Source organism: Antrostomus carolinensis, unplaced genomic scaffold (genome assembly GCF_000700745.2).
Source record: "Antrostomus carolinensis isolate BGI_N321 unplaced genomic scaffold, ASM70074v2 scaffold18675, whole genome shotgun sequence".
Taxonomy (NCBI): Eukaryota; Metazoa; Chordata; class Aves; order Caprimulgiformes; family Caprimulgidae; genus Antrostomus; species Antrostomus carolinensis.
The window spans coordinates 7068-19361 of record NW_010314488.1 but is presented as its reverse complement, the minus strand read 5'-3'; the positions used below and the strand labels follow the sequence as shown (position 1 = coordinate 19361).

At 41.0% G+C, this 12294-nt stretch overlaps 1 protein-coding gene across 1 annotated transcript in view; it reads right to left on the bottom strand.

The window, feature by feature from the left end:
- Positions 1-12113, bottom strand: part of LLGL2 (LLGL scribble cell polarity complex component 2) — a 28999-nt gene extending 16886 nt beyond the window's left edge. Inside the window, exons 1-8 of the mRNA XM_029084886.1 lie at positions 12096-12113; positions 11535-11642; positions 4962-5059; positions 3872-3953; positions 2493-2608; positions 1725-1883; positions 758-920; positions 444-576 (exon numbers count right to left, since the gene is read on the bottom strand). Coding sequence (XP_028940719.1) covers positions 444-576; positions 758-920; positions 1725-1883; positions 2493-2608; positions 3872-3953; positions 4962-5059; positions 11535-11642; positions 12096-12113 — 877 coding nt within the window. The remainder of the gene's footprint in view (positions 1-443; positions 577-757; positions 921-1724; positions 1884-2492; positions 2609-3871; positions 3954-4961; positions 5060-11534; positions 11643-12095) is intronic.
- Between the last annotated feature and the right edge of the window lie 181 nt (positions 12114-12294).

Here is a 12294-nt window from a genome sequence, read left to right as displayed (position 1 = left end):
TGCTTGAAAGATGAGGTCATCCCCATCTGATGGGTTTCAGCAAATCGGTGGCTTCATTTCATCATTGCTCAGGTCAACAAAAATTACACTTAGCTCACTATTAATTACAGAAGATCCAAGCAATTCCTGCAGAACAGGACACTTGAACTAAAACAAAGAGCTGAATCACCAACACCCTTCTTAAGGGACACTAATTTCTTCAACACATTTGTTCTCCATGTTCAGGACAGACTTCAACATTGTAAAGGAGTTTAAAACTCAAGAAAAAAAAAAAAAAAAGGACTGAAATCCCTTAGTCTCAGCTCATGACCCATTCAAAAGGCAGCTCTGTATTTTGCTTTTAGGATTGAACAGTGGGGAGAACGCGACTTCAATACCCCAGACAAGCTCAAAATGAGTTTGCATTTAGACAAACACGCAACAATCAAACCTCACTTACTGACCATAAGGCACAAGGTTTTCCAGAGGCTCAGGCTGCCTGTTGTCACTGGATACTGGCCACTGGGTGTAACTTCCATCATAGTGACAACTAATGAATTTACTGCCATCCCTCTGCCAGTAGAGGTTCTCCAGTTGCTGAAGAGAAAGACACACAATGACTGCTCTCCAGAGAGCTGTTAACCCCTCCAAAACCAATGCATTCTTACTAAAAAAAAGCTTTGTCAGACTCTCCCCCTGCACCTACTTGTCTTGAGAGTGCTCTGAGAGGAGAGAGCCCTTCCTCAACTGCTCAACTGACTTTGGATTGAATTCATACCTGGTTGCCCAGGAAATGGTGTGTTGCTTTGTTATTCTGCAGGTCCCAGAGGACAATCAAGCCCCTGCTGTATCCAATCAGGATCTGGTCAGGGTTCTTAGGATGTTCCTGAAGGGCTTCCACTAATTCACATGATCGCCTGTTACAGTAATCTTCAGGTACCCTACAGAAGCAGAGGAGAAAAATCAAGACAAGTTTACTCCAGGTACAACCCAGTATGACTCCAATCACAGTTAAGATAAAGAATGAGAAATTAAGCAACAAAAAGTTCAAACAGATGAGAATAAGTATGATCTTTTCACAGATCCTTCAAGCAGGAGCAAAGTCTTATGTAAGACATCACACCAGGCCTGCCACATGAACATGCACCCAGTCCCATTTTCTTCAGGGAAAACCCAAGGTTTACAATGAATTCCAGGACTGGATCCTGGGAGTGTAAAGACAGTTTGAATCATCTGCCCTATTCTCTTGTGACCCTTACAGAATAAAGGTAGCGTGGAAATGTCAGTAGGAAACAACAATGACATGAAGTAGGACAGTTTTCAGCAACACTTGAATCTCCAGAGTCCAATCCCAATTTGGACAAAGCAGCATCAGAAGTTCTGCCAATGGTCAAAAATAAAAATAAATGGGTAGTTACAGCTAAGCAGAACCTTTTTAAATTTTTTTTTCCAAAAGTAAACCCAAGGGACAGGAGATCAGGTTTGCAGATTTCCTCCAGGTGTCCCCTGTATAGTTCTGCCTATCTGCTGTACCTCCATGATGACAGTATTGGGTTGACCAGGACAGAAACTGTTACTGAACACATACTAGCACCAAAAGTGACTTCCACGGGAGTCACACAGATTTGGACAATGTTAATACAACAGCGAGGCCCCAGTACATAATCTAGGGTGACACTTTAACAAAGGATGTGTCTGCTAATGGGATTCCACCTCTACACAGCACTGCCTGTTTGCTCACTCACCGCTGCAGCACAGCCTCAGAGGTGATGGTCCTGTCCTCTAGCACTCGGAATGATGGAAGCTCCACTACAAAGATGTTGCCACTCTCCGTGCCAAGATACAGAACTTCCCGGGAGGAATGGGGAAGGACAGCTGTTATCTGCGTGGCACTCGGCGGAGACCTGAGGATACAAAGAGACTCTCATCAACCCCGTGCAAGAAGACTGTCATTAGGGAACTTGAGAGGAGTAACAACAGGGATATTTACAAGTGTCATGTCATCTGTTTTATAGGCAGAGATTTTGAGCCAGGCATTATTCTTCTGAAGGAGGAAAACATTAGCTTTAACACAAATGATGTCAAAAGAGTTTTGACAAGCATGTGGACAAAGATCCAGATGCCTTTTTACAGAAGCTTCTCTTATTAAGTGTCCCCAAAGGAGCTAAAAATAGCTTGCTCAAAACTGGCAAGATCAAGTGAAACTAAAGCCATAGTAGTATGTTAAACTCTGACTTAAGGCATGCTTAGATTTACTTAACCTTAAGATTTATAGCTCCTGTGCATACAGAACAATATTAAAAAATAGATGTCACCCTTCACATTGGTACAACACCCTTAAAAGTTGATCTCCTGGGCCCTAGCCAACTCCTGTTTGGTTTCCATGGATGCTCCTTTAATGGATTCAGAGCAGTGAGAGTCTGTAAGAACAGGACAAGCTCTAGCTAGAACAACAGCAGAATTTTCTTACTTGCTTATCCCCAAACTAGCTCAAAAACACCCTTGCAGATTACCCGGGTGGCCCTTTCAACGTGAAGCGGTTCTCCTCCCGTAGCTCAGATGTTCCACTGTGCTGCTTCAGGCTCCAGAGATGCAAACTGTTATCATCCAGCAATGTCACCAGCTGGCACTGCAAAACCACACAACATGCTTTTTTCAGAATCACAATATTAAATGTAAATCTAGCAATAAAGTTGCTGCTGTTCAAAATTCTCTGCTAAAACAGGACTGAGGAGCCAGTCACAGATCTTTGTGGTGGGTATACACTGCAGCAACACTGTTAGCTAACAGCCAGGGATTTGGGGGTTGAGGGGAGACAAGAAGCAGCCTAAAGGCTTCAAAACCCTCTTATATAGGACGAAGGCACAGGTTATCACTGAGAGGGATGACAAGGATTTAGGCTCTTGAAAAAGATCAGCCTATGCTGTAAAGCTCAGCCAGGCAGCTGCTGGCTGTCAGCTCACCTCCTCCTGGCTCAGCATGGTTTGCTGCAACACACCCCAGCTTTGGGTGTGGCTGATACAGTCTACTACACCACACTCCTTGCATTCTTTGTGTCCAACCTCATTCAGCAGAGTTGTGTCAGAGTCCTTTTATGAGCCCAGCCCTGCTGGCTGTATGTTCAAATTGAAGCATTTTACCTGCTGAAGCCACACCTGGTGCAACACTCCCCATGGGAGTTTCAGTTTATGCCATCAGTTAAGCAAACAGACACCCAAAACCACCTCAAGAATTAAATCCCTCTCATAGAGAGGCCACTCGCGCTATACTGGGGGCATCGGGCAACAAAGTATGTGGTCAAGAGACCAGTCTGCCAGCCAAGGGAAGGGAAAGTGGTTAAAAAGCCACCAGACATTTGGAAAATTCTGCCTTTCTATTTTTAATTTGTGGCAATAATTGGTCAGCAATCTGTAGGAGCAAGATTCAATACCCCAAAACACACAGGCAACAAGCTTAACAGCCGGCGAGGTCAGCAGTGCTGTTCTGAACTGCTGAAAATAATTAAATCAGTTCAGCAGCAGCTACTGTTGTATCTGTTCTGCAGAAAAAAAGACCACTCAGTCCTACTGAAAAAAGAGGAGCTGCAGAAGAAAAAGGAAGTTCCCACTTCTTCAGCAGCTTGCCTGAACTATTCTGGCCTTATTACCACTCCCAATATGTTGCTTGAGATAAACGACCACCAGGTATGAACAATAAAGCTACTCTTAAGTTTTACTGAGCATCTCCACAGCAACAAGTGCTGCCGAGAGCACAAAATAACACTGGGATAAGCATTTCCAACCAAGCAGCATTTGAATTTACTTGGTAATAGGAGCCCAGTTGCCTGGAACAAATTCAACACCTGTTTAAGAGAGGTCTACGTAAGTCACAGAGGTACTAAAAATACACTTACCTGATCAGGTATAAAGTGAATCTGCATTACAGTATTGTTTTCTTCATGTAAACCCATGAACTCCACCCCAGGAGCACCATATCTGACGAGTGTGTTGAGGATCTATACAGTATGTAAGATGACCCACAGCTACAATTAATTGATAAGAAGCTTGTTAGCAAGCAAGATGAAAAGAGATTAGTTTGAAACCATGTGTTACTATTAGTGATTCTGGACTGAAAAGAATCAATGCAAATCTGCTTTGATTTTATATGCTTGTGGCATATATGCTTACACACACTACAGGAGAACATGGAAGTTTACTTCATCCTTTGAGCATATGCAGAAGAGGTGCCTGGACCCTGGTTTTTTTTTTTTCTCAGAGATGTTTAGTGGTTTCCCAGACACTACAATCCTGCTTAACTAATTTGTAACCAGGAGACAGATGGCTACTGCCTGCGTGTGGAGTCCAGCCTCTGAACACAACACCAGGAATGAATGATTAAGCAGGCAGAAAGAGCAACAACTTTTCCTTTCTCTGCTGAGTGATATGCCTGTTTTACAGCTTGCCTAGCTGGTACCGTGCCATGGGAATCACCTCAGTGCCTTGTGTATACACAAAAATCAGACTGGACATCATTAGCTATTAAAAAATGTCACCACCTTCAATGTTTAGATCTTTAATGCCTGGATGGTCAAAAACTCAGGAAGCTGAAAGCATTTCTGACTTTAGTTTTAACCTTTGAAATAGAATTGGGTTGGTTTTTTTTAAAAAAAAAGGAATCCTGTTGCAAATATTTAAACAACCCTGGAATTTACAACATGAAGGATTGCTAAACTTAGGCCAGATCTAGTCTGACCTTCTGCAGAGCAAAGAGTCTTGTCTAAGGTCTGCATCAGCTCAGCTTCTGTTTGAGCTATAGCTTTGGCTCTTGGCGAGATAATCCCGTTCTGATCAGACCGAAATCACTTCAAACCTAGGCAAACTGTTCCAATGTTCCAGTAACCCTGGCTTGCAAATTTATACTTAGTCTAACTTTTTACAGTGTCTTCAAAATTGCACATTCTGATGCAGTCAGTGAGATCTAGCCAAAGTTGTTCAAAAGAATACAGTTTGATGGCTCCCGATCGCGTTCCAATGGCCATAAGGCGGAGAAATGGGCTATAGCCCAGTGCACTGGGTTGATGGGGAAATCCATGTTCCACAGTCTGGTGGAGAGAAAGAAAAATCATGATTAACAGCATGTTTTGTGGGCATTGTTGTATACAGATAAAAACCAGAAGTTAAATATGGCATGGTAGTCTGAAATACAGCAGTTAATGGCAGTTTTTTCTGTTGAGAAGTGTTCAAACACAGGTTAGATTTGCTAAACAATAGCCTAAGGATGATTCTATTCCAAGAACTCCTGGCTCTGCAGCCACAACATGCAGAAGTGTAACAGAAATGAAATAAAAATATTCTGAAAACAGTAACCCAAGCAGTTCTTTATGTTAAGATTATAAATAACTCTGCATAAGCCCAGCTTACTCAGTCACCACAATACACTCCATCACTCCACATCAACTTTACTTCTGTAAACCAACTGCTCAGCACAATTTTAAAGTCTGACACAATTACTGTGCATGGTAAGGTCAGCTTTATCTGCCAAATTCCACACAGGTCAGCCTTCGTGACCTCCTCTTGTTGATTGACATCAAGAAATGGTACAAAGCTATGAAGAACTATTGAGTGAAGATCAGGGCTCATCAAGAAAACTAAACACATTGCCTATGGGGCAGTCAGGAAAACTAATGTAACTGATGTCCATTTTCCAGAGGCAGCATGAGGAACTCTAGAATTTAATGAGAGCAGGAGCCTGCTAGGCCACCTCACACTAATTCAAAGGCATTTGGTAATAAAAAGATGTCAGTCACCATCATAGAACGATTAGGATTGGAAGGGACCTTAAAGCTCATCCAGTTCCAACCCCCCTGCCAGCAGCAGGGACACCTTCCACTAGACCAGGTTGCTCAAAGCCTCATCCAGCCTGGCCTTAAACACTCCATCATGAGGAGCAGCATGTTGCTTGGCCTTAGTGACTTCTCTAAAATACAATTTACACTGCACCAAGAGGAAGATTTGGAACACAGCAGACTTAGCATGGCCAATGCATTTACACACTATGGAATAATATTCTGCCATACTTACAGGATGCAACCAAGCTGCTTGTAAAATAGCTCAGACAAGTTTTTATAAGTGCTAATATAACAGCTATTATCATTGTTCAGACAGAACAAGTGTGTATGAGTGTTCAACAACATATAGCCACGTAAAAGAGGAATTTGTATGCTTAATAGGACTATTTCCTGGAAAACATTGTTATCCTTACAGTCCCAGCTTCTGGAAAACATTGTTATCCTTACAGTCCCAGCTTCTGGAAAATATGTTCTTTTAAGGCAAGCTGGTCAGCTACAGGAATTTGTTACAAAACAGCCAGAGGACCACCCACCCACACATAAAAAGAAGCAGCAAAGAACCCTCCATCTACAGAATTAAGCACTTGCATCTCACTCCCATCCTCATTTCCATCGTGTCTTTGAGACAGGGCTACCACATCACTTGGCTTTATGGTTTATTCAATGTAAAAGTAACACCTGGATTTTATTTCCTGCATAGTGATTTCCCGACTTAATCCCTTGCAGGAGAATCAAATAAAGCCAGTTTCATTTCTGTGGTCATGCCATTAGCCTGAGGTGCTCCCAGCTGCTACAAAGCAGTTTAATGTCCTTTTTACTGTCCCTGCTCAAAGACTCGAGCATAGGAGGACATGGCTGACTCCACAGTCTGCCAGATTACTTCAGTTTTAGCCATTTGATCACAATTCATAAATTGTAAAAATACATCTCCTTCCTCTAAATCATCAGTTACCCCAGTCTGAGGTCCTATTAGGGGAAGATGAGCTATCTTACATGATACAAAATTGGAAATATTGGAGAATTTCCCAATTTTCTGCTTGTTAACTCATAAGAGTAGACGCAGGAGTAGTTACTAACTTTTAACCTTTTATATGCAGTAAATTAAGATTAATACTACTGGTTCCAAGACCACTGAGTTTATGTCCTTTTACAATAACTTAATTCCCAGCCTTACTTATTTTTATTCTAAAAAGTTATTTTAAGTGTTAAGTTTGCATTATTACAAACAAATTTTGAGAAGACAATCTTTTTAATGTCACCCTTGAAGTTCTTGCTAACCAACCTTTGCTTATACACATATAAAATTTCCTACAGGAGACTGTATGAAATTAGGAACTTATTTATGGACTCAGAATTGAAACAGGGCAGTTTTCTAATCCAGCACATGCAGAGAAGAATTTATCTGTACTGTGATAGCTACTTAGACAACAAAGAAAAGCTTCTGAGTTGTCAAAGTTGTGGGAGTATGAAGCTATGGTAGACAACTCTGGGAAGAAGATCCAAGGTAATATTTAATTGAATCAGGTGTAGCACAGGCAACAGATACCATTCCACTCTCCCCCAAATCACAGTGAGGAACTAGTTAGGGAGACAACCAGTGTCATTACACTGTTAGTTTTAGTTTCAGCTTGTTCACAGTTGGTACACTGTCACGTTGTCAGCACAGCTAGGTGCCATTTTCAATTAGAAACTGTGTTTATTCCAAGATTTTTTCCAGCCCAGAAGATAAGGCTTTAGCCATAACTCTCACAATAGAAAACCATGACTAACATAATACTGTACTGCCTGTTAGGAAGCTGTCAATACTAGCCTTAATATCAGCCTAATTATATCTTGATTTGATGTGTTAATTTGTAAACACATCAGACAAGCCAATAAAAGCTTTAATTTTCCAGTATGAGACCTATGAACTAGATAACTGAGTGTGTACCATTCAATGTGTACCATTCAATAATGGTAATAGGAGGGTAATTTTTTTCTCCAGGTTTTTCTTTAACAGAAAATTTGCAGTACCCCTCCATCCTATAGACTACAGTAACTACTACATCCAGGAGTAAACTGTTGGTAACAGAAGGCCACTGCAGAAAATAGCACCACATGCAGAAGCACAGGAAGAGAGTATTAGCAACAACCACAGTGTGTTACACCACTGCTTATGGAGTAAAGTAAATGTACTAATGGTTTCTGATAGCTTTGAATCTTCACCCAAGATGCCCATAAGATCTATCAAAGATAACTCCCTCCTCTGTCATTTATTTGAGGCATTGGGGTGGCTTTTTGGTGTATTTGACACCACCAGGGCCAGGTGTTCACATTCACCGTACCCATTACCCAGATCTTTTTCCTGTACTTATTTACACCCAGTGGTTAAATCACATCAAGTCAGTTTTTCAGCTGGCCTCCTTGCCACCCCTCTCTTGGGCAGCTGTCACCAGCCAATCCTTTCACCTGCTCAGCAGGTAAACCCAGCAAGGGGGAGCAAGGGGGGCAGAAGGCAGGAGAGGTTACAATGGAGCCTTTCAGCAGAGCTGAAATAAGAAACTATAGAGTGCCCACAATGTGCCCTCCTTCTCAAAAGGGCCTTTGTTTCTTTGAGGAAAGGTAGGAGCTTTCGTTTTCATTTTCCTCAGACCACAGATTTGTCAGAGTCACTAAAAGTAAATCTGATGTCGGCAGCATTAACTAAGAGAAAAGCTTCACCTCAGTCATATTTACTGCAGGAAAAATGCGGCCAAACTTAACAGTTGCTCCCAGCCCACACTAAAGCTGTGCAGATGAAATGCAGTGCTGTCTTCCTTCTTTCATTTCTCTCCGCTTCTCCTCTCAGATTGTTTTATGACAAAGCAGAGACAAACCCAACCACAGGCAATACAAACCCTGTACCTTTGTTAATATGTCTTTTGAAGAAACAATGAAGCCTGTATGTGTTGAATCTACTTTGCACAGACACTAATTCAGATTTAAGGCAAGCTATCCATCATACCCATCAGCAAAGGGTTAGGAAGATTGAAAAGAGGGGAAAAAAACACAAAGCCATAAATTAAATACAAAGTTCCCAGTTTGGTAACACTCAGCTGTAAGACAGGCTGGTTCACCTGTGTGTTACCCATCATCTAGTCTGACAATGCCAGCCTGAACATGTTTGTTCTGCAGGGCTTGGACTGAGCCAAAGGCATCCAAATACTACTTCCAAAAGCAGGATAAACTTAAAGAAGTAGACTGCCAAGTCCACATACCTTATCCTTCACTCTATCCACTGAGCTAAAAACAGATTCTTGCAACAGGTACACACAAGTATGGGAAGTTCTTACTCACACAGAGAACCAGATATGCAAAGCTAAGTGACTAGCAGAATTTAGGAAGGTGTTTTTTGAAACAAACAAAAGTTTGAGAGCAGTTTGAAGAGCTAGTCCAGCGGTCAATCAGTCCTTCAAAACCATCTGGACCACCTCTTATCCAGAACAGAAATGCAAGAGAGAAACAGTAAAAAGATCCCAACCTATTTATACTTGAGGGAGTAAACAAACAAACAAACAATCCACCACCAACAATTAAAAAGACTTTTTAAATTGAAGTCCATTACTAGGTCAGCACGGCCAAATACATTGCACCATATTAAGACTAAACTTGTGTGGCATCATGCATTCATATTCAATTTCAGTGCAAACAATAAAACGAGGGCAGGAATCGCCAGCACTTTTAAGGTACAGACCTTCCATTTAGTCACCACCAGCATCACACACCAAAGAGGTGCAAATACACCATGCAATTTCTCTGATCAGCAACTTTATAGTCCCACAAAACATTTCCCAAGCAGTTTCTTAACCAGAAGTGTTCTAAAGACCTCAAATAACAAGTGTTTAAAAACTTGCTTACCAGCACTAACGTGCTTGTGCTTTACTAGCACATTAGACAAGGACAGTCTTGGCACAGAGTACCATGTTTCTTGGCTCCTTGAAGCCACAACCTTCAACAGGTCAGAATTAAGGTCTGACTTTCCCAGACCTTCTCAATCTACCTAATTGTGACTACATGTTTATTGTATCAAAGGGTAGAGGCTTTCAAATTATCCATTATCTCTTGAAATGCTGGAATGAGACACATAAGAATTGTGGAAAAAAACCCCAAACTTTATGCAAAAAAAAAAGAATAATGTGAAAGATTCCGGTATAATACTCATTCCCTTTACAATTCTTGTTAGAAAAGAACAAGTTACTGTGGCTTAAAAGTGCAAATGCATTTTGCAAGGCCTTTAATTACCAAATTGTTAATGAGAGTAAACCATTAGGAAGTGTCCAAAGTAGTCACCTCCCTAGAAACAAGATGCAATATTTACCTTCAGGACTGAATCAAATGGAGTCACAAATCCTGATGTCAACTTCTAATATATTTGGAAGTTTCCCTTTACTGCAAAAGCTAGTTCTTTCAACCTTGTTTTGCATCATCCAAATTAGTCTGTCTCTGGTAGGTAAAGTTTAGCCAAACATTCTCATAAGAGAAAGGTATATTCAGGGAAGAGACATCCCTGAAACAAAGGTTTTCTCAAGGTATATACAATTTTATACTTATAAACAATTCTGAGCCATCCCTGGGATGTCTTTTCTGAAGTTGACATTGCATTTAGCTAAATGCAAGCAACTCAATCCTGGTCTTCATTTACTGTAATTTTTACTGCATCTGCACTAGCATTGCCTCATGGTAGCAAACAGAAAACAGGCCTGAAGCACTCCCGAGTTCCTTTTGTCTCCCCAATGGGAGGGAAGTATGCATGGAAATGGTGTGGTTTAGTACCAAATTACTTTAAATCTTTCATCTCAAATATCCAAAGTTCCACTTTAAGTATATATCTACATGAGAATTTTAATTAATCAAGGAGGTATTTCCTAGGCTGACTTCATTTATCCATTATAATTTCCAGCAAAATTCCATTTAAACCTTGGAAGTACAAAATCTACAAACATATTTCTGATACCCAATGAAGGTGTAAGTGGCCATTAGCCTAGCAATGAATTAATAGCTTTACACTACATTACAAAGATGAAAGTACTATGTTCCTGGCCAGGGCTCAAAAGAAAAATGCCCAGAGTGTTGGATATATAGCACAGCCATCGCAGTTTCCTCTTCACAGAGGGAAGGAAAAAAAATACAGATTCAGACTAAGATAATAGCAAATTCATTATTAATGGCCACTGTGCTGCCTAGGTCCTACCACATTTCCACCACAGACTTTTAAATTCACATTTAAAAACAGAAGTATACCTAAAAAACCCAAAGTATAATCACAGACAAAGAACTCTGGCTTCAGCTGCATCACAAGCTGTGGCTTATGCATCTCTTTAGAAAAATGCTGACTTTATAGTGGTACTGCAAAGACTACCTATAACATAAGTAGTCACATCACACAGCAGGACAAACTACAGAACACTCAGAGTATAGAAAATCTGCTGTGAAGATCTTTTCTTTCAACAAGTGCCACTCAACAGCGTAACAATATCCTTTTTCTTAAAAATAAAAGCCAGAATGGAGAACATGCTCATAAGCTTCAAGAAGACTAGCCAGGCACATTGGGGAAAAAAAGGACAGAATTGAAAAAGAACAAACCACTGTTCCTAAATTTAACTTTTCCACCTACACTCGAGCAGTTTTTCCTTCTCTTAACACTTTGCAGTGGCTCAGGATAGATTTGCCTTGCACACATATGCCTTGAAGTTTGAGGAAAGCACCGTACCTTGTTAAACTGGAAAAGGTCACGCTTGAGTCTTTCTCTCACTGGATCATGTCCGGGTCTTAAGAATCTTCTCATCTTCTTTGCTGTAGTATCTTGGCACCAAAAATCCTAACAAAAACAAACAAACAAACAAAAAAGCAAAGACATATAAACAAAAGCAGCCTGAGAAGGGAAGCAAGTAGAAGTAGGTTATTTTATTTGGTTTCACAGGTAACAGAACTCAGCCAGAGCAGAACGAGACAACATCGCTATCAAGTAACTAAAACCTGATACCACCACAGAGCGGCATCTCTGGTGCAGGACTTACACAATACCATTTTCACATTGCTAAAGCAAACCAGTACAGATAAGCCAAGAGGATTTTAGAAGAGTGTTTCTGCTTGGCCATTTTGCGATCACTTCAGTTGACCTTACCCAGAGAAGAGGTGAGCAAAACTGTAGCATTTGCATAAACATTAAGACAAAGCCAATCTAAAGGCTAATTCCCAGGCACTATTGACTAGTATCAGTTTTCACCCCAGGTAACCCTCCAGCTATTGAGCTAAAAAGAGAAAGAATCACATTTTCAGCTCGCTCCATGGGTACGGCAGAAAGGGCGCTGTGCTGCCTGCAGGGTAGCTGCATTAATTATTAACTTGCTTTTGTAAAATATCAAGCCTAACTCTCTGCTCAAGGTGGGGGCAGGGGAAGGAAATCTTGCACCTGCAGTTCAATGTGCAGCTAGAAGCACAAGCCTTTCAGTATATCACAGAATCACAGA